Source organism: Paroedura picta, chromosome 1 (assembly GCF_049243985.1).
Source record: "Paroedura picta isolate Pp20150507F chromosome 1, Ppicta_v3.0, whole genome shotgun sequence".
Taxonomy (NCBI): domain Eukaryota; kingdom Metazoa; phylum Chordata; class Lepidosauria; order Squamata; family Gekkonidae; genus Paroedura; species Paroedura picta.
In genome coordinates, this window is record NC_135369.1 from 94,935,492 (window position 1) to 94,958,381 (window position 22,890).

The following is a 22,890-nucleotide window of genomic DNA, read 5'->3' on the forward strand; positions in this document are numbered from 1 at the left end:
CAAATCTGAGTTCATCCTGCATTGGATTTACCTCCCCCTCATATGAGAGCTGGAAATTAACAAATTTCACCAGATTACAAGTCAGCACTCCTAACCACTACAACCAAGCTGAGGAACAAACCACAGCTTTTCCCTTTATTTTTTTCCTATCAAAGCCTGTCAGACAAATGTCACTAATCCTGCTTCCCTTAAAATTTTTCAGATGTTTCTTCAGAGAAAGAACGTTCAAAGTTGTCTTAATGCATGGGGTGCAAGGTCCTCCCATTAAATATTGCTAATTTTATTGAAACTCTATTGACCTCTTGATAATCCCCAGATGTTTTGACCATGGAGAAGCTCCCAGAGTTGCCTCAGGCACAATTCTCCAAGCAATGTTTTCTTTCTGTTTCCCACCCACATTCCATGGGTATAGAGATTATAACATAGAAACAGGATACAGAGGATAGGAATTCAGCCATGATACTGTGTAACAATTTGTTCATGGAGATATATGTAAAGAATTTGTCACTCATTTATCAAAGAACAGCAGAAGTTCTTGCCTCCCTTGCAAGGTGCAGGAGAACTAATGGAAAATCTGCATTAATTTCAAGTAGCCATGCTGCATTTAAAAAAATTAATTGTATTGCGTTAAATAGAATACTGGTGTTGATGAAGTTTTCTGTGATCATACTGCGGCACATACTAACAACACAAATTAACATTTAAAGGTAAAGGTAAAGGTATCCCCTGTGCAAGCACCGAGTCATGTCTGACCCTTGGGGTGACGCCCTCTAGCCTTTTCATGGCAAACTCAATACGGGGTGGTTTGCCAGTGCCTTCCCCACAAGAGGCTCTTAAGAGGCTCCTAAATTAACATTTAGGCACAGCTAAATGGCCATGATTTCTATCATTATATATGCCATTTTAAAATTTCTGATTTCCACAGTTCAGTTTTGGACCCATGTTGGCACCCATTGGAAGCCTTTCCCTGGGACAACCCCCTCGCCACCAGTATTAGAGTCCATGACCAGAAATACAGAAACATCCTATTCAAATGTGCTCCCAAAAGAAAACAAAGTGTATCATGAACAGATACTGCTCTGATATTTGCATGTAATATTAGGGGAGGGGAATAAGAGCATGCATGAAAATGAAAAAAATATTTATATATGAAATGTGTATGTTACCTTTCAAGGGACCTGCTCATGTTAGCAGTCCATATTTCCCCTCTCATTATCAGATAAGGGAGTCATTACAAATACACTGAAGCAGTACTTGGAGGCAGGGTGGGAATTGTATCATCATACCTGATCTCCACATGGACAAGAACCAATGCCATTGAGAAGAAAACAAAGCACTTAAAGCACATGCCATATCATTGCCATGTAGCAGGGGCTTTAAGTGCTTTGTTTTCAACTCTTCCTGTTTAAACAACTGAATGCTCTGATCTCCTGAAACCTAGATTCTCACCAGTCCTCCTCCTATTGTAGCCCCTTTCTCATTAAGAAAGAAGCAAAGCAAATCTGTAATTTTTTTGTATATAATAAAACAATAAACCCAAGCGTTTAAGTCATTTGTAATGCTAGACTATATATAAATAGATGAGGCACCCCATTCTAATCTGCACCATAAAACATTAATAGGCATGTCGTTTTTATGCTCTAACTTCAAGAATATACCTGCAACTTTTCTCTTGGTTAAAGCTGCCCGATATGCAGGTTGACTCAATGCTTGGGAAGTCCTTGATGGCAGTGAAACCACATACACTGATTCAGATGCTAAACACAATAGGAAAACATACAGAATTCTATTATCATTAATTCAACATTTTAAAAGATGTCAACTTTCCAGAAGAAATCTTGATTGATGGGGGAGAATAGTCAGTTCACTGAAATGTAGTTTGATTAGTATTAAGATTAATTTGGAATATCAAATCATATACGTTTTCAAGGACAATTTCAGTTTATGTAAAGGGCATGGGGGCAGAGAAGCTGAAGCCCCTTTTTCACATATAGTCACAATTGAAATTTGCCCCCCCCACACATTTATGGGAGGCACAGAATTCCCGCAGCACATGTGATGCCAAGTCTACATTTATCCATGAGGAGTTTGTATTGTGTGAGTTAACCCTATGCCCCATTTACCAGGAGATGCCAATTAGGGTTGTCAGGTCCTCTCAGCCATTGGGATGGGATGGGAGGTCAGGGTACCAGATCCAATTGGGAAACCCCTGAGGGGTTCTGGTGATGGAACCCGGAGGGGTCTCAATAGTGTATAACACCAGTAAGCCCAGCCTGCAAAGGATCCATTTTCTCCAGGGGAACTGATCTCTAGAGCTGTAATTCTGGGGTCCCTCCAGAAGGCTGACATCTCCAACAGATATGGTAATGTACATCTGTATAGGCAGAAAGCCTGAATTTGAACACTATTTTCAAGTACAATTGTATCACATTAGCTTTCCCAATGTAAAAAAATAATCCAATGGATTTTTTAGCCATTCATTTTTCAATCAGTATCTTGTGTGGTCTGGCAGTCCATTGTATCTCTAAGACTCTCCTCCAATACCACATTTTAAAGGAATCAACTGCCTTCCAATCTTTCTTCATTGTCCAACTTCCATACCCATACACAATAAAAGAGGAATACGTTAATGTGAATAATCTTGTCTTTGGTGGCCAGTCAAAAAATACAAAACTAAAAAGGGAACCAAAACCCAACCTAAGTGGACAAGTTAGAAACCCAATAGTTCAGTGACAAAAATAATTTTAAAGTGCAAATATATATTACAATAAGGTGCACAATTTAAAAATTGAGAACACTGATAATTCACAATTGTATACCATATATCAGTGGTCCCCAACCTTTTTCAGGCTGGGGACTGAGGGGGGGGAGGCCCGGGGACCAGAGGGAGAGGCAGGCGTGGCTGCTGACATGCTGGCGTCCGCAAACCAGCAGGCGCACCTCCCTCCTCCCTGCGGTGCAGCACTGCGGAGCGATCAGCAGCCTCCCAATGCAGCGAGCACCGTGCTGTGGGGGGGAGGCACAGCAACCACAAACACACAGGTGTGGCAGATCTGCACCTGCGCATTAGCAGCTGCTGGCGCACCAGCACCCATGAAATGCCTGCTGGTGTCCACGCCTCCCCACCACAGCATGGCGCATGCGGTGCTGGGAGGCAGCAATCGCTCCCGTTGTTGTGAGTGTGCGCCATCTCCTGTACTTTTTCCAGCTCTGCAATGTCCTTTTTTGAAATATGGTGACAGAACTGTACATAGTGTTCCAAAAGAGGCCAAACCATCAATCTATGCAGGGGCATTAAAATATCAACTATTTTATTCTCATTCTCTTTCCTAATAATACCTAATATAGAGCTTGCCTTTTTTACTGCTGGAAAAGATAGGATTGGAAATTTAATTGAGCTATCTACTACAACTCTCTCGGATTCAGCAAGTTCAGACTCCATAGTTCAGCAAGCCCATACTTAAAGTTGGGATTTTTTGTCCCAGTGTGCACTTAACTCCAACATTAACATTAATACACATTCAGCAAATTTCCAATTTCAATTTTATTTTCCTGGATGTCCAAAAGATACAGATTGCTGTAGCTGTCATAAACAGTTTGTTGTTGTTGTTAGGTGCGAAGTCGTGTCCGACCCATCGCGACCCCATGGACAATGATCCTCCAGGCCTTCCTGTCCTCTACCATTCCCCAGAGTCCATTTAAGTTTGCACCATTTAAGTTTGCATAAACAGTTACACTCTTCTAAATCCACTGAAGTCCATTGATTTAGGAGAGCCCAATTCTTTTTATGAGTGCACTAGAAAGTATTTAAATAATAGATAGAAGACATTTCATAGCATACCATGTTTCATAAAGGGCTAGTTCCAGCCCCCAACAATACTAAGAAAATTGTCATACAGTTACAGCAATCACTATAGTCTACAATTCATAGAATCATGGAAGGGGCCATACAGGCCATCTAGTCCAACCCCCTGCTCAACGCAGGATCAGCCCAAAGCATCCTAAAGCATCCAAGAAAAGTGTTTATCCAACCTTTGCTTGAGATTAAGATTAGCAATCACTAATCTACAAATTACTTTCAAATAACAGTAAAAAGAGAAAGGGAGAAATTTTAATCTGACTTGGTCAAGTGGTTTTTGAAGCTGAATTAAATTTCCAAATTGCCAAAGTTTCCAAATAGAAACTATAGGAGTAATATTCTGTAAGGTAAAGTTTAGACTAAAAACAATATTTGCATTAGATTCAACGTGGGATACAACGTGGGAAGTGAATTTTGCTAGTGATGTTTATCAGCTTTTCTAAAGGATAAGAAAACTGGAAAAACAAATATGGGTTTCAAGGAAAATCTAAGGTGGGGTGGGAATGTTCATCCCTACCTATAAATTGCTCATCATCAGTACCTATAATTGCTTTCTTGGCAGCATTTAAATAGCAGAGTCAAACCCTTCATAGAAGTATTTTAGGTGCTTTTCATTTCATTCAGTAATTTGTTTTAATGGTTGAAATAAACTATGGAACAAAATTACTAGAAGAAAGGAATGTAGACAAGTCCTCATTCCAAAAGTATATAAAATAATATTAAGATGTCACCGCACATGGAATAAAATGGATTACTTAATTATCACAAAAATGTGACTTACCCAGTTTTCTCATCTCATTGTTTCGTTCTTCTTTTGGCAGTGGTATATAACTCATCTTTCTTTTGCTTTCTCCATATCCTAAGCGATAACCTGGATGTCTATGAGGGCTCCGTTGACCTGAAGAATGGGGCAACCTCCACCGTACAGATGACCTGTGAGGCGATGACTGGGTACGTACTCTCAAAGATCTGTTTGGCACTTTCTTCTCTTAAAAAAATGTAAAACACAGACACAAAAAATAAAGAGTTACCTTTAAGCTTTCTTCATCTGGTAGTGTATGTTAAATACTTTACAGTGGAAGCAACGTTTTTGAAATTATGCATTCATTAATTGAGCAGCAAAAGAAATGATAAGGGTATGTGGTTCTGAGATGATGAAGATTTATTTTCTTTATTTATTATTTAGATTTGTATACCACCGCATTTCCTAGGAATCTGCGGCGGTTCACAGAATAAAACATTAAAAGACAATAAAACCCCATAAAAATCCATAAAACCCCAATTACAGTAGACAAGCAAGTGGTCAAAAACGTATTTCAATTATCTATCCCATCCCGCCTCGTTCAGACAGAGGTGAGTCCTCTTCCACTAAGAGTGAATAGGTGCAGATTTAACAGACTCTAATAGAGAAGGGGTCCTTTATGGAAACACCATGAGTCTTTGTTGGCCTCAACCAAATGCCTCATGGAAGAGCTCCATCTTTCAGGCCCTTCAGAAAGCTGCCAATTCCGGCAGGGCCCTCAGCTCTTCCGGGAGCTCATTCCACCAGGTTGGGGGCAGGACCAAAAAGGCCCTGGCCCGGGTTGAGGCCAGGCGAATAGTTCTTATATGCCACTTTTCTCTACCAGAAGGAGTCTCAAAGCATCTTATAATCCCTTCACTCTCATCTCCCCACAACAGACACCCTGTGAGGTAGGTGAAGCTGAGAGTGCCCTGATATTACTGCTCGGTCAGAACAGCTTTCTCAGTGCTGTGGAAAGACCAAGGTCACCCAGCTGGCTGCATGTGGGGAAGTGGGAAATCAAACCTAGCTCACCAGATGAGAAGGCCGCACTCCTAACCACTACTCCAAGCTGAAGATAGAGGAATTTATAATAAGGGGAAAAGAAAGGCACACATATACACAGAAACATAATGTAATAATTAGAATGGGTTAATATACTAGCCATAGAGACCCCTTAATCTACACCATTCACAAGGAGGTTACGGACCTAAGAAAGACCAGACTGATGGGCTAATCTGTGAGGGGAATACACTTTATATGTAGGCAGAGGTGCTCTCTTCTTGTCATCCTGAAGATTCAAAATAGATTCTAATTCTGAACACTGCAAGTCCAGACTCAAATTAATCCCCTTCCCAGAGGAGTTACATAATCATAATTAAAATAATGAACAACTGCATACAGTTCTAAGGCTTGCATTAGTAGAAGTCGCATTACTTCTGGCTGGCTGTGGTCTGACCTCTACTGTATCACATCACTTTGCCACCAACATCATGTAGAATTTTATTTGGTGAAAACTCAAGCAATATCAGTGTTTTGGTATTAGATATACCAGCTGGTACTGAAATGCTGGTGAGCCTAGAACACAATTGGGAAACTTAGCAAAAAGTAGAAGAATGTGCTGCATAAATGCATTTACAGATATAGGGTGTGGACCAGCCCTTGTCACATAAAGTTTAAAGTAGATATAAAAGCTCAGTATTTCAGTTTTCTACTGCTCTGAAAGAGAAATGTAAATGGTTGAAACAAGCTAAAGTACTTGTAAAACACCAGTGATGAAGACTTTGTATTCATTTGGCATACCCCATGATAACCAGTCCTCCTCCCTAGTTCTTGTATTATTTATGTCCATTTATTGAATTATTTTAAATTTAAAATGTTGTGTTTAATAGTTCAAATGCTAGCACTTTTAGATAAAATCAGATTGTTGCTCTTTTAATGTTTTAATGTTTATTATCCCTTATAATTGATTATATGCATCTACAGACTGATTGTAAACCACACCGAGGTGACTAATCACAAGGGTGCAGTAAAAAAAAATCCCAAAACTAATTATTTACTTAATTAATTCTTTTAATGTATAGCACCTTGTGAACCCATAACAGATAAAAAGGGACATTAAAAGATTTTAAATGAATAAACAAAAGAAAATAAGCCAATAGAATGAGAAGAACAGTCATAGAATACCTTTTTATTAGAACCAACCAAGCAATAGGTGTTTCTGCAGAGGGCTTGGTTCCAGTGCCACAGTGCTTTAGTTTATCCCCTGATTTCCACGGTATTGTGACTCTAGTTTTCGCTTCAGTTTTTCCTCCCTGTTCTTTTGAGACCACTTTTACCTAAAAATTTTTCTGAAGGCTGGTTTTGAGTTGCCTTTTTCCTTGTGCACGTTTCAGTGTCCCTTGTCCCACTCACTGCCACTCACCTCCAGTCTATTTTTTGATGACTGGAATGTTGTCATAGAGAAATCACTCCTTTTCTTCCACTACTGGTTTCGTTTTCAATATTTAAAAAAATACAATCCTTTTATCAATCTATATTAACATAAGTATACACAGACTCATAAAAATTAGGTTTAGGAGATACTCTGAATTCCCAGCTCTCTCTTTTTTAAGTATGTCTCTAGCCTGCTCACTTACAGAGATATGCTTTTTTCTTTATACCTCCACAAGGCACATAGAGATTTAAAAAATGAAAACTGGGAATTTGGAGAACTGCTAGAGTTGCCAACCTCCAAGGGATCCTCCACAATTACAACTCAGTTCTCCTGAGAGGGTAGACTCTATGGCACTCCACCGCACTGAGGTCCCTGTCTTCCCCAGGCTCTATTCACATATCTTCAAAAGTTTCCACATTTGGATCTGGCAACCCTACATCCCCTGCCAGTGATTAATGGGGACCTGGCAACCCTAGAACCTGCTAAACCTATTATGACAATGGTATAGCAACATAAGTATGTTTTAGTATCTTTTAATCAAACAAATGCAACCATGACAGTAATGTATCAATATAACCATGCGCAAAATACTAAAAGGGGTCGAACAGCAACACCACTGATGGTGACAGCACCCTCCCTTGAAAATCCTGATCATTCAAGGCACTGGTGGGGGAAAATACACTGATTCCACTACTGTGAAAATGCACAGAGAGGGCAGATGTGCTGAAGAACCATGACCACAATTATTCCAATGCATGTGAATCATGTGCCAAGAAGAATCAGGAGTAAATAAAACATGCTGAAAAGACCTATCAAAAATAATGTATAAGCTTAAATAATGTATAAGTCTTAAAATAGAACACAGGATGTATTGCAGACTTAAGTGTATATTATTGAGTGCCAAACAGGTTCCAGGATGGACCAGTGGCAAGTGAGGCTCAGAAGCACGCAAAAAAAAAAAAAAAAACCTTAATTTGAGAATAGAAAATCAAACAATCATATTCTACTGTTCAACTAATCAGAACTCTTGTGAGGCATAGAGAAAAGGAAAAGTGTCAGACTTTATAAACAGTAGCTCCACTCAGACATAATGTAATCATTACCTCTTAAAGCACTAATGGAAATGGAAACGGTACAGAAAATGGAAATTAAATAGAAGTAAGATGCAGATTGGGAATAAGATCCAGGTAAAACTACAGCTATAATAGCCACAGAACAGGAATCTTTATGGTTTAAGCTACTTGGTCAACATTCCTCCAGGGTTATCCAATAGTATTACACTAATGCCCTCCTGAAGGACATTGAATATATCTGCAGTGAAATCAATTACACAAACTTTTCAAGAATTAAAGAACAAATAAGAATTCCAGGTGGGGTGCTTCAATGTGTTGATACAGAAAATGATGAATGATTTATCCTCTTGGATTGACTAACAACAGAATGGAAACTTTCTTATAATATAATTATTTATAGGTAAAGATCACAATCAAAACTATAATAACATAATATAATTAGAGGTGGTTCACACTCATATTGAGTCCTCCAAATTCCCCATTTATGTCTCCAATAGAAGCTTATCATGGTAAGAATGCAAGAAATAAATGTTTTTTAATGTACAGCAAAATGGTAAATACATAGGGGAAAGTCAAGTCCAGGCAAGGTATTAGAGATGACGGAATCAACATTTAATGGCCACTATATTACAATCAGTTTCAAGATCATCAACATCTCTAAGAGAGATGACTGAGTTTGAACAGCTGATTACAAAACAAAAAGATCATTTGCTATGATGGATGTACAAGTTATTTCAGTATGAATGGAAGAACATATGAAAAAAGGTATGATTAAATGGATGCAGAATTTTAGAGAGCAAATACCTACACACCAACTCGAACAGTTATATAAAAAACTAATCAGGTTCACAGCTTTTCAAGTATTAAGAGAAAATTGTTATGTTTTTCAAATGGTATATTACTCCAAAGGATATTGAGAAAGTAGATAAAAACTACAAAAGAAAATATTGGAAATTTTTGATGACTGGCACCTTGCTTTTAGAATGCCTTTTCCCCTCTGAAGTTCACTTGGTGCCTACTTTCCTTACTTTTAGGCTACAGGACAAAATACATCTTTTAATAAAAGGTTTTCTCTTATCATTCTAATGTCTACTTTTGCTTTATAATGCTTATGTACAGTGGCTTATTTTTAATATCGCGATGTGGTTTTAATTGTAAGCGGCCTCAATCAAGACCAGCCTTTCTTAGCCTTCTTACTATTGAGAAAACCTGAAACATTCTTCAGCCTTGGAGAAACTGCAGAAGTGGCGCAATCATGCAGAATGTGGTTGGGAAGCATAGTGGTGTACATGTCCACTGAGGGCCCTTCCTTCTCCCAGTCCTTCCATGCCCATCATTGGCCATTTTGGTGGGAGGAAAATGGGTTACCATGACCCTATATCACAGATAAATATTTAGCAAATTTAAAAAATACATTAAAAATAATTAACTCCCACCCATTAACGAAACCCTTCCAGGGCTGTCAGGAAATCCCAGGGTTTCACAAAACCCTGGTTGAGAAAGCTTGATCAAGACCCTAAATGGGTGGCATAGAAATATCCTAAATAAATAAATAATATTGTTAACCTTGAAATGGCACAGACAAGATGCCACATCTACCATGTTCTCAGCCCTCTTCATGTATCTGATAAAATAAAATAGATAACAAATGAACAGGGCAGCGGCACTCTTAGAACCTAGGTAAACATAATGCCCCTGCAGTCACTGTGATCTGCTTTGTCCTTCCTGTGTAACTGACAGAGCAGTTACAGTTAACTGACCAGCCAGTTAAGACTGGTTTACAGATGCTGTGACATGTCATGTAACTCACACACAATGAGTCAGTAGGTCCAAGTCTTATTATTATACACAATAAAATATTTTCGCTAGCCCCTCAAAGAAGTTCATTTGCAGAGCCACATGAATATTCCATTGCACTGCACGTTTTAATTCTAAAGAACTTAATAGGCTTGTTTTAGAGATCCACAGACTAGGCACTTCCATATCACTCTATCACTCCCTGTTTTGCAGATGCTGCAAGTTATTGTTAATTCTTTATGAAGACAGAGTGTGCTCCTTCTGGCCACAAAATTTAACCAAACTGACTTTGGCAGGAAGACAGTCTGCATTTGATCAGTTTTGCCTCCACCAATAAGCACCTCTGCTTTCCAACTGGAATTAGTATAAAGAATTTGCACAAGACAAAGGAATCAAGAGGAACCAAATCATCCAGAAACCCACTCTGAAAGGATTCCATTTAAAACATCTGTGGCTTTAAGCAAGTAACAATCTGCTTTTAAAAATAGGTCTGTGCAAATCTCTGGAGACATTCCTCATCTTAAATCAAAAAGGTGCTCCTGAACCTGTTTCGGTCCACAGTAAGCACCAACCTCCACATGGACAGATATTCAGAGTTGCTGATTCTCAGACTGCCTGCTGTGCCGAATTCAATCCTTTGCCTCAGCGATTCCACAGCAAAGGCGGACTTGTCAGTGAGGAAACTGAAACCATTTCCACATGGAGAGCTAAAACGCAAGTGGCCTCCTGCTTGCCAACACAGGATGGTAAACCTGACGTTTGCAGCCCTCCTTGCGGGTTTTCCTGTGAGACACCTCCCACGTTTTCCCTCTGCACCATCACGACTTTTTGCCCCCAAGGGGGGCTGCAAGAGAAAACAAGCCAAACTTTCCCCCTCCCCCCGCTCCTTGGCCTGTCAATCACAGCAAACAACCAGTCACAGCACAGCTGTTCTCTTGTGGACTGAAACTCCCCCCCCCCCAGGCCTGAAATTAATTTTTTTTAAGGCACTTCCATGTTGCTATATGGTAATGCCACATTTTTAATCAAAAGTAACACTTCCACGTTGCTATGGAGAAACTCCAGAATGATACAGCATTTCCACCACTTCTTTTTGGAATTTGGGGTTTTTTGGACTTTATTTGTGTTTGGTTGTATTCTTAAGAGGCCGAACATGGAAAACTAGAGTCCAAAAAGTCATTTAGTGTAAACCGAAGGCTTTAACACAAGGGGCATGCATGTCTGGTTGATTAGGAGAAAGCTGCTTGATCACCCCCCACCCCACCCTCACTTTCCCCTTTCATTCCCCAGCTCTAAAAAAAAAAAAAAAAAAAAAACCCAACCGGGACTGTGTGTTGCCTGCCTGATTTTTCAGTGCCTGAACATGGGAAACTGGAGCTCAAAAAGTCATTTTGTGTAAACAGAAAGCTTTAAACAAGGACCATACATGCCTGGAAGATCCGGAGGAAGCTGCTTGATTACCCTTCCCCCCCCTTTCACCTTTCATTCCCAGCTCCAAAAAACACAAACGGGACTGTGTTTTGCCTGCCTGATCCCAAAAAGACCATGAACACTTTAAAGAAGATTTTCTTTTACCTTTGACAATGTAGCTTTGTGGTCACACTGCAATGCGGACGACACCATTTTTAAATTTTAAAAAATACTCAGAGCAGGAAATAAAGAGGGGAGGGGGGTGCGAGGGTGCTACAGAGATTATCACACCTTTCCCCCTCCATAAAGGCTTGCCTCTGGTTGCCCACAAGTTACTCACTGATGGGATGCAAGATAAAAAGTGGCAAATCCACTTTTTGTGATTTCCCTCATCCCGAGGCAAATCTAGGCAAAACTTGAGCCAGCCCCTGGAATTCCTCTTTCTCCTGCATAGCAATCTTGATCTGAATTGGACCCTGCTACATATTTACTCAAGAGCCTCTTGTGGCGCAGAGTGGTAAGGCAGCAGACATGCAGTCTGAAAGCTCTGCACATGTGACTGGGAGTTCAATCCCAGCAGCCGGCTCAAGGTTGACTCAGCCTTCCATCCTTCCGAGGTCGGTAAAATGAGTACCCAGTTTGCTGGGGGGTAAACGGTAATGACTGGGGAAGGCACTGGCAAACCACCCCGTATTGAGTCTGCCATGAAAACGCTAGAGGGTGTCACCCCAAGGGTCAGACATGACCCGGTGCTTGCACAGGGGATACCTTTACCTTTACCTTTACATATTTACTCACAAACTGCCAACAGGAACTAGCAGCTACAAAGAACATCTGCAAGTCTCCAAGGCAAACTCATATAATTTGTAATATTTAATTAGTCTCCAAAACCACATTAACCAGTATTAAAGGCAGCACAACACCCAACAATGGCTGGCAGCACTCACAGGTGAAATGTTCTAGCTCCACAAGTGAATACTTTTATACCCCACTTTTCTGTACCCTACAGAGTCTCAAAGTGACTTACAATCGCATCCCCTTCCCACAACAGGCACTTTGTGAGGTAGGTGGGGCTGATAAAGTTCTGAGAGAACTGTGACTGGCCCAGAGTCACCAAGCTGGCTGCATGGGAAAGAGCAGGGGAACACACCTGGTTCTCCAGATTAGAGTCTGCCACTCTTAACCACAATACCATACTGGTTCTTAACCATGAGACCATGCTCCTAACCACAGGACCACACTGCCCCCTTTCACCCTGCTAATTGTATTGTGAAGGAATGGATTTTTTTAAAAAATTGATGCAAGTACGTGTAGCATAACAGCTGGTTCACTGTGAGGAAGGAAGGGATAGACCATGTAGTCTCACTTTGCAGAGTAACCTAAGAATAGGAAAGGATGGCTACTTCTCCAAACCTAAGAAATGAAGAAAGCATTATTACCCAGAAACACAGAAAATAGGTCACCCACTAACTGAGAGTAACCAGTGAAGCCAACACAAAGGAAAATAAACCATAGTAATAAAACAAGGAACAAACCCTTCAAAAACACAGAAAAGCAGAAAAACAAAACAGGCATAGATCACACAAAAAAGAATACAGTATCTCTCCAGAACAGTGGTTCTAAGCCTGGGGGTCGGGACCCCTTTGGGGGGTCAAATGACCCTTTCACAGAGGTCATGGTAGGGCAAGCAGCTTGGCCGGGGGTGGCACCATCTACACAAGAGCCTTGCAGGGTAGATCGAGATAGAGCACTCGTCTGTCTGGAACAGCGGAAAAGATCGAGATAGGCATGGTGAGACAAGAGGAAGAACTGAACAGAGAAACCCCGGAAAAAAACAAGTTTATATACAATCATAAACAATGGATCTTCATGCCATTTGTCAGTTTCAATTTAATTTCTGTGAAGGAACACTTGCATAATTTTATGGTTGGGGGTCACCACAACATGAGGAACTGTATTAAAGGGTCACGGCATTAGGAAGGCTGAGAACCAGTGCTCTAGAACTATCCATTCCCAATAATCAAATGTAGCTCCCTCTCCAGGGAAAAAAGACTGGGGAAAGATAACCTAGAACTAATACTAATAAATTACTAACTGAAATAAATCAAGCCAGTCTGTCAAGAATAGAGGTGTAAAATTTCCAAAGCATTTGATCCTGCATTGAGCTGGGGGTGGGACTAGATGGTTTGTATAGCCCCCTAGAACTATGATTGTATTCTACGACATGGGTATGTGTAGATTTACCAGGCTTCTTCAAGAAAAAAAACAGACGTTTGGGGAAATTTTTTTATATATGCAGTACTTATTGTCAAATCAAACCTAAACTAATATTACTGCTTTAATAACATAAAATGGATACTTTATTTAGTACAAAAATCGTAATATTTGACAAATTTATGGAATGTAAAAGTTACGTATGCCTTAGTTTTGTACAAGCAAAATTACAAATATACTTATTGAGAGAAAATTGCAAGCTGATACACCCTATGCTATTTTAGTACATATTCCTTAATTTTTGATATCTGGCTAGATCTTAGTTTCTATTTGGTTTTTGCACTTTTAACCTGGGGCTCAGCCCCTTTTCTCTCTTCCCTCAGCGTCCCTGCTCATCATGAGAACTGGTGAGTATTCCCTCTGCCTGCTCCGGTTTCCCTTTTCCTTTCCTCCACCACCACCCCTGTTACCTGTAGCCAGTTTGGAGATGTGGGAGCTAGGTTGCCTTGGGCATCTGGCTTCTCCCCACCTCCATGGCCAGACTTTCTGAGGCAATCTTCCACCGTCACCTCCCAGTCCCTACAGCATTTTGCCTGCAGTCGAGCCCTACCCAGGGCTCCTTGTTGACTTTCCCTATCTCTTGCCAGGCAAGTCTGGGGCCCCTTTTCCCTGCTCCCCCCACCCCTTCTTCCTGGCCAAGACAGTGCACCCTGTCTTGCCCTGGCCATGGGCGGTTCCACCAAGCAAACACTGGGGCTGTGCCCAGCCTCCTGAGAGTCACCCACCTCCATTCCAGGACAACAGTATATGGACGTTATCCAAAACAAGCAACAAGTAACACTATGTGAAGGCCACATTGTTTTTCAGACACTATCCTTAATATAAAATACAAGTTTAAACATACAAGAACATTAATATGAGTAATAAAACATTCCAAATATTATAAAGAATGTTTAAACAAGAAAGTAGTTTGTTTCTCTGAAATGATTACTGTAGTCTCAATTGTGCAAAAATGTTAAATAACAAGATAAATATGAAAAATAGGAAGATATATGTCACCTTGTTTACTGCAGCTTTCGAGACAAAGATGAGGAGCAATGGATTTAAATTATAGGAAAGGAAGTTCTACTTAAATATTAGAAATCATTTTTTGATGGTGACAACTATTCAGGATTGTGGGAGTCTCATTCGTTGGAAGTTTTTAGGAGGAGACTGGATGAGCACCTGTCAGGAATGTGTTATTTTTAAGTCCCTGAAAAGGTGGGGGCTGGACTAGATGGCCCTTAGTGGTCTCTTCCAGCTCTGTGTGATTCTGATCTACTTCTACAGAAAAAGCCATGGAACAGAGAATTTAGGATCAAGTTTTATTCTGATAAAAATGGAAAAGTTGATAAGACTATATGCATGATGCATCTGGCCAAAGAGATTTTTCATTCCTATTCATTTATTTGAGAGAGCCAAATGTGATAAATTTTCTAACACTGAAGTCAAAGAAATGCAAAAGTACTTCTATTTTCTCTTGAATTTGGAAACCAGGGGCATATCTGACAAAGCCAAGTTTTCAACCTTTGAAATGCTTAATATCTTCCTTTGTAATCTCCTGAATACGTTTTCACAAACTTGTGATGTGGCAATACTGAGAGCAGCTGCTAAATTCCAGCTGTCCAACATCATCCCAGGAGCTAGCTGTAACTTGAAAGAGTTCTTCTCTCCAAGCCAAGAGCAGCGTTCTACATTATTTCTTCCACACTTCCTATATCCCATCTACCTTCCCTGATCCAGCATGACTGATGTACACAGTCTTCCCTCTCTCATTATAAGCTATTATAATGTTATTTAAAAAGACAATGATAGTTGGAAAAGTTGAAAACAGCAAGTAAAAGAGAAAGACTGAGATGGATTGACTCAATAAAGGAAGCCATGACACCCAGTTTGCAAGATCTAAGTAAAGCTGTTGACGATAGGGCGTTTTGGAAATCATTAATTCATAGGATCGCTGTAAGTCAGAAACAATCTGACAACATGTAACACACACACACACAAAGTCTTGCACACAAGGTTTGCCTTCCTGTGTTAGGCTGCATGTGGAGAATCAAACACGGTTCTCCAGATTAAAGTCCACCACTCTTTAACTAGTATGGAACTCTGTCAGTGCAGCAGCAATGCCTACTTACAATGTAATGGCTTTTCTGTCCAAGGCAGGCTTTCTCAACCAGGGTTTCATGAAATTCTGGAGTTTCTTGACAACCCTGGAAGGGTTTCCCCAATGGGTGGGAGTTAATCTATTTTAATTTTTTAAAATATGACCACATATGGTGATGTTGACCACCACCCCCTCCCAAAATGGCCAGTGATGGACCTGTAGAGGGTGGAGAGGGGCCCCTGGTGGGCATGTACACAGCTAAGCTTCCAAACCATTTTCTGCACAGTCGTGCAAGAGAGCCAGTTTGGTGTAATGATTAGGAGTGCAGACTTCTAATGTAGCAAGCCGGGTTCGATTCTGCGCTCCCCCACATGCAGCCAGCTGGGTGACCTTGGGCTCGCCACAGCACTGATAAAACTGTTCTGACCGGGCAGTGATATCAGGGCTCTCTCAGCCTCGCCCACTTCACAGGGTGTCTGTTGTGGGGAGAGGAATGGGAAGGCGACTGTAAGCCGCTTTGAGCCTCCTTCGGGTAGGGAAAAGCGGCATATAAGAACCAACTCTTCTTCTTCTTCTTCTTCTTCTTCTTCTTTCTCGAAACCTGAAGAATATTTCAGGGGTTTCTCAAACATGAGAAACATGAGAAAGCCTAGGGATTTTTTGGTTAGTGAAACATTCACAAAACCTTTTGCGACCAGAGTTGTACATTCGAAACCCATATTAGGCTTCCTTCACATGCTACATATGCTTAGTACAGCATGCACCTGCAGCATGAATAGAGAGCTGATCCCAACTCTCAGTCAGGTTTGCCTGTATGGTGCACATGATAGTCAACATGGATTTCTTATGGTATTATAAGTTCACATACAACATTTAGAGGTTGTCAGGATTCAAACAGAGTGTGAAGTACATTCAGGCACTTCTGAACTATCCCACAATGACATTTCCAAGTTCCTTCAAATTCTAACCTTCTTTACGAAATACTCTATCACCCTGATTATCATCTCATTTTCCTTAAGAGATATTTTGAAGCATTGGTAAAGGCTGATAACCCAGCCTTTCAGCACCTACCACTGAAGTTGTCAGCAAGAGAGTTTTGTTACAACAGGTGTCACTTTCTCTGCACCTCTGCATGGACTTCTGACCCAGGAGAAGGATTTGGCCAGGAGCTTCCAGTTACAGTAGGGAGAGAATATCCCATTAGTGGACCCTTACATGCGGAGTATCCCAGGGAGCTATTCTCTCACCAGTGTCATTCAACTGATCCAGAATTTGGGGCTGGATATATATTGATGATACCTGGCTACTTCTGCTGATGGATAGTCACCCATCAACACCCCCAGACTCCTCAGACCAATGTCTGGAGGCTGTGGTGGACTGGCTCAAAAAGAGTTAGCTGGAATTAAATCTAGTGAAGACAGAGGTCTTCCGGTTTGGCCGGCACACTGAAGGAGATATAAAGCAACTTCCAATGCTAGATGGGGTTTGCCTAACACTTATACCCACTGTCAAGAACCTGGACATAGTTCTGGGTGCCTCCCTATGCATGGAAGCCCAGATCACAAAGGTTGTTCACCTAACATTCCACCACCTTTGCCAGGTGAGATAGCTTGCACCATACCTATCGATGTCCAACCTGACCACCATGATCCATACAACAGCCACCTTCAGACTAGACTTCTGCAACTTGTTCTACACAAGGCTGCCCTTGAGGCTGATCCAGAATACAGAAGTACAAGTCCTTATTGGGACCCAATGGAGAGCCCACATAACACCAGTGCTCCCCCAACTGCACAAGTTTGGGTGCTAACCTTCAAAGCTCTTAACTGTCTGGGACCCTTGTACCTACAGGGCCACCTCTTCTGCTATCTCTCCAAAGAGCACTAAGATCCAACACTTTCTCAGGATCACCGGCCCAAAAGAGATTAGACTGGCCTCAACCAGAGTTAGGGCTTTTTCAGTCCTAGCTCCAACTTTGTGGAATGCTCCGCCTGATGAGATCAGAGCCCTCCAGGACTTTCAATACTTTCAGATGGCCTGCAAGACAGAGCTATTCCACCAGGCCTATGGTTGAGGCCTAGAAATTAACATCAAGCCAATATCAGCCTCCTTCCTCAAAACACACCATTCTTAAACTAACTGTCCAGCAGAAATAAAGGTCCTCCCCTTTCACAAGACCCTAACAGAGGTAATAATATAACTGAATATCATAGAATCATAGAATAATAGAGTTGGAAGAGATCTCATGGGTTATTTAGTCCAACCACCTGACCTATGCAGGACACTCACATCCCTGTTGCTCATCTACTGTAACCTGCCACCCCCTTGAGCCTAATTAATGTAATTAATAACTTAATTTGGAAAGTTAGATTAAGACCCAAACTGAGGACTAGAGAAAGATCAGACAGGACATGCTATAGTAGTGTTTATAATAGATTTCTTGATGCTCTGTATTTCTCAAGAAACAACCTATTTTCAGACATCTGTTTTACACATAGCCATAATTCTGGCTTGCTGCCTTAAATTTTCAAAGAGCCTGAAATAAAATGTGGTATATTTGAAAGAGAAGACCATTGACATTTACTAGCAGAGCACAGTATATAAAAGTGTGCATTAATTTGTAGAACGCAGGGGTTTTATACAAATCTGTTATTCATCCAGAAAGAAGCCTATTAGATTCTACTGCCCTTCTAAAAGCCAAAGAATAGAGATAAAACTAAACAAGTATAAGGATCAACCACATAAGGCAAACTAGGATTACCACAAAATATTTATTTTATCCAAAAGAATTTTTTAAAACTATACTCTGAGGAACAGTATTTTAGGCTAAATAAACATTTGACCCAATCCACATGTCTTATTTATAATGGGAGCCAATGACAGTTGTTTTTCAGGCAGTTCAAAGCTGGTAAAGATTCAGGACATTGTCTTGGACTTTAAAGACTAGAAGTCTGAGTGCAAGAAAAAAATATATAAATCCTGAGAATGAGGTTGCAAGCCCTGTTTCTCTTGACCATTGATACTCCCTTCTAACCCAAAGCCTAGTCTAGAATCTAAAAACAAAATTGACATATATATATTTGTCTCTGTTTTGATGATGCAAACTAACTACTCTAAACCTTCTCAGCACTTGTTATTCCTAGAGCCGGGCCAAAACACTGAGGATTTTCATCAACTTTTTCTTCTTGATGCTGGACCATCCTGCAACAACACTACAGACAGAAGACACCTCAGGCACACATTCAAACTATTTGTATTCTCTCACAAACAATAAAGAAGCCCATGCTTCATTCATATACCTAGGCTTCATTGCAAACCTCATTATAGCACTGATCAATTGCAATCTTAGCATGGTTGCTTCTTAACAAATAGATCTTCCCACTGATGCTCACTACTACTCTCATAATCCCCACTTGAAGATTTCTAGATACAATGCAGAGTAACTTCAATGGACACGGACTCTGCCTCTTTTCATACTTAGAATGACTCTTTGGCGTTATACACTACCCCAGGGGTCCCTTACTTGTCTCCTGACAACACCCTTTCTGGTATTTGCAGAGTGTTTTTAGGAAGAAGGTGGGGTCAGGTAGAGCTTTTGCCCCAGCAAGGTTTCTGGCTGATTACTAAAGATTTCATTAGCTGTACGGATTTTTTTTTAATGTTGCTTTGGTGGCAGTTGCCACCACATCACATGTAACTACACTGTGTAACTAAAGTTAAACTGTGGCAATGTTTTTTGTGGCTAGGTCTACCTCCTGTGGCAGCCATTTTGTTGCTGCATCCATGATGCCATGTCAGAATTCCAAATGTGCCCACAGGCTTCACTCCAAGTTTTATGACAATAACTAAGCGCTCCTGTTTTGAGCTTCAACTTTGATTCTTTGTCCATCCTGATAAGGCCTGACTGCAATTCACCCAAATCTCAGGTAAGGCCACCTCCAGACACAACCTGGTCTTTACATAGATGCACTTCAATGACCATTTGTGTACAATGACGGAGTTTCTGATGCATAAAACTAATTTTAAAAATCGGGTTTTTAATATGCATATTCAAAAAGCTCCAAGCGTGTTGCACTGGTATATCATTATTGTAGCTCTACTGGCTGACAACAGATCAAGCCAATTACTTATCTGGGCATAATTTCTGGAATGATACCTCTGGCATTACTAGGGCTGATTCTGCACTTACTTTTTAAATTCCGGTGTGGATCCTGCTGAATTCAGATCAATTTGAACTCAGGTCTTCCTCTATCCCCCCCCCATTGAAACAGAAAGTGTTCTGCACTCGATTGTGGAAGCTCAGAAGGGGGAGAAGCATAGCAGAAGCCTCTTTCTTTTCTTGAACGGGGAGGGGGGAGGACTGAGGACTGAAGACAGCAGAGGAGGGGGAAAAAACAAGAGGCAAATCTCTGCTGAGAGAAGTTAGGGCTTCTGGAGCATGATCACTTTAAGGGAAGCCTTGCAACTGGGAAGACTTTGAACTGGTGCCCTGGCCAATCAGGGAAGACTTCCTTACTACAGCGTTTGAGGCAGAAGGCACGAGGCAGAGTTATTTCACAAAGACTACAGATCTGCACATTTACTCATGGTGGTTTTTGAAATATTGAGGCTTATATTCACTCCAGGATATCGTGGGGGAAAAGTAGGGTCATCATGAATTAATCATTTTTGTTGCAGAGGGAAAATTTAAAGCACCCGAAATCAAAATGGAAATTAAATTCAGTGTAGACTGCAGGGATTTAGTCTATCTGGGACTGGGTAAAAAGCCCTATGCAGGCTACCACTCACTCATCTCAGTTGTAAGCAATACCAGTTAAAAGTTCTTTGAGTAGCAACAAAAAAGGACCACATTCCACCTGGAAGCCTGTCCGTATGAATAAACAATAGAGAGCAGGTGGTTTGATTCAGCATTGGGCAGCTTCATAAACAAGTACTGAATAAAAACTAGGAGAATATGACGTACCCCTAGATCATCTGCATACTGTTCTAAAATGAAACACAATTATACCTTATATCAAACTGGTAGAAAGATTTTCTCTAATCTTCAAAAGTTAATTATTTCTGTCTAGGATAGGAACAATGCAAATACAGTACAGTAGAATCAGGCTGCAACTTTTCAAACTACAGGTTCCTCATGTCTTGGAGTACCATAGAGTACTGACTGTGAGCAATCTCCTCACCACTATTGGAGGTAATCGAGGAATGAAAGCTGGTCTTAGGACCAGAAATGGAAGAAGCCTCTATTCCTGCCCACAATCAACCTCTTGATAGCCCTCAACAGAATTGCTCCTCATAAAAAACCTCAGCTTCTCCCTCTCTAGGATATTTAGCCCGTTGGGTACCTTATGCACCCAGCCACATCTCCTCATTGGGATTGTGGAGGTTGCTGCCTGCCAGAAGCAACAAATGGAAGAGATTCTATCAGACTACTCCATCAGGAGAAAGAGCTGGGTGTCATCTACATACTGATGACAACCCAGCCCAAACTTCCATACCAGTTGGGCAAGAGGGTGCATGAAGATGTTGAATAAGATTGGAGAGGGTTGTTAGCAGCTTGATGATCTTTCTCCCATTGCTACCCTCTGTCCACAACCCCAGAGGAAGGAGATGGCCCACTGAAGGGCTGTCCCCCATATTCTGGCATCGGCAACTGTGTTGAATGCTGCTGAGAGATCTAGTAGTATCAGCAGTGCCGACATAATCTTCCAGCAATTCAGAAAATTGACCTCTTTGGGGATGTGGCCCATCAGTTTAAAGAAATAAGCCAAACTCTGTGTAATCTCTTCTTGTCTGTTACAGAGAAGTTTCTTCAAAGAATTCCTTTTTTTTTTGTCAGTGTCTGCTTGCACAGATAGAGCAGATGTTTCCAGTCACTTGCCGTAACAGAATCAAAAATCATGCCATAATTCACTCGGCCTAAGTCAAGAATTTAGAGCAGTTCACCAAGAGCCACCGATAGTGTCCAGTGTGTATGAAATTGTTCACTATATGTTCAGATAAGGTTGCCCACATTACTTCACAAGATTAACAGTTCTGAAACCAGTGTAGAAATCTCTTCTAAGTGGCTTCCAATTACTACCTCAGACATTCTTGAGTATAGAAAGTTCTGCTTCAGTTCATGGTTTGCCTACATCTGACTCTTGTAACAATCAACTAACATATATGGCATATGTTTCCCACCAATGCATGTACACTCACTCCTGTTCATGCAAGCATCAATAATATATGTCCTGTCTCACAAATGTATCACTATTTGGAAATATAGCAGCTGCCATTCTTGGCTGTCATCTACCAGGAGATAAACAGAAACCCCAGATTACAATGGTTTATTGCAGTAGTCTACAATAATACTTCTGTTAGTCAAATATTCAAGTATGTATTGGGGAAAATGTTTTGTTTTTTTAGAGAGGTTAGCATCAATCTGAAATGACGGCAGAAAAAAATCTGTGTCTGTTCCAACAATACAAACTTCAGGATGGAGTTCACCACCCTGTATTTGACATCAACTTTTGTTTAAAACTGACCCAACATAACCACAAAGCCCATGGCTTCACTCCCTGGAAGCATTTCAAGCGTCTCATCCCTCTGAGGAAAAGCCAGGAAAACTACAACAACAAAAAGGGAGTACATGAACAACTCTGTATGATCATTAGAAAGAGCAAAAGGGGAAAGACCCAGGGACAAGGAAAATAATGCTTCTTCCAACTCACTTTCCATACTCATGGCCAAAACTGTAAATTGCCTTCTTTCTACCATTCCATGCATAGTGCTTGCACAGTGCATGCCACTTCTAAATACAATGCTGATGCCCGCACTTCTAAATTTCTCTGCCATTACCTTGTATGTGGAAGTGATCTCATCAAAAGGCAATGCTTTCCCCACTCATGGTATCTGGCAATAAGACAAGTATTATAGGTGGGCAGGGACTGGTGAGGAGAGACAAATCCCACAGGCAGTCAAACTGAAAGAACAACATTGACTTTCCTCCCCACTCTTAATGTGACATCTTTTGAAGATATAGTTTACTTGATGTTATTATGATATTTGCCAACAGAAACATTTCCAAACATGTTGCCAAACCAGACGTTCATGAAAAAGAAGCAGTGTGTCCTTTATAAATCAAACTGGGAAGAATATTGTGGTGTTACAGTTCTGTTGGCAGAATTAATGTTGTGA

At 40.8% G+C, this 22,890-nt stretch overlaps 1 protein-coding gene across 2 annotated transcripts in view; it reads right to left on the reverse strand.

The window, feature by feature from the left end:
- FNDC1 (fibronectin type III domain containing 1) overlaps positions 1-22,890 on the reverse strand; it is a 103,678-nt gene that overhangs the window by 59,061 nt on the left and 21,727 nt on the right. Inside the window, exons 2-3 of one of the 2 annotated variants that reach the window (XM_077348502.1) lie at positions 4,641-4,842; positions 1,659-1,757 (exon numbers count right to left, since the gene is read on the reverse strand). In XM_077348502.1, the coding sequence (XP_077204617.1) occupies positions 1,659-1,757; positions 4,641-4,695 (154 nt within the window). In that variant the 5' untranslated portion in view covers positions 4,696-4,842. Of the gene's footprint in view, positions 1-1,658; positions 1,758-4,640; positions 4,848-22,890 lie in introns of both variants that reach the window. The other variant, XM_077348493.1, reaches the window with a different exon arrangement.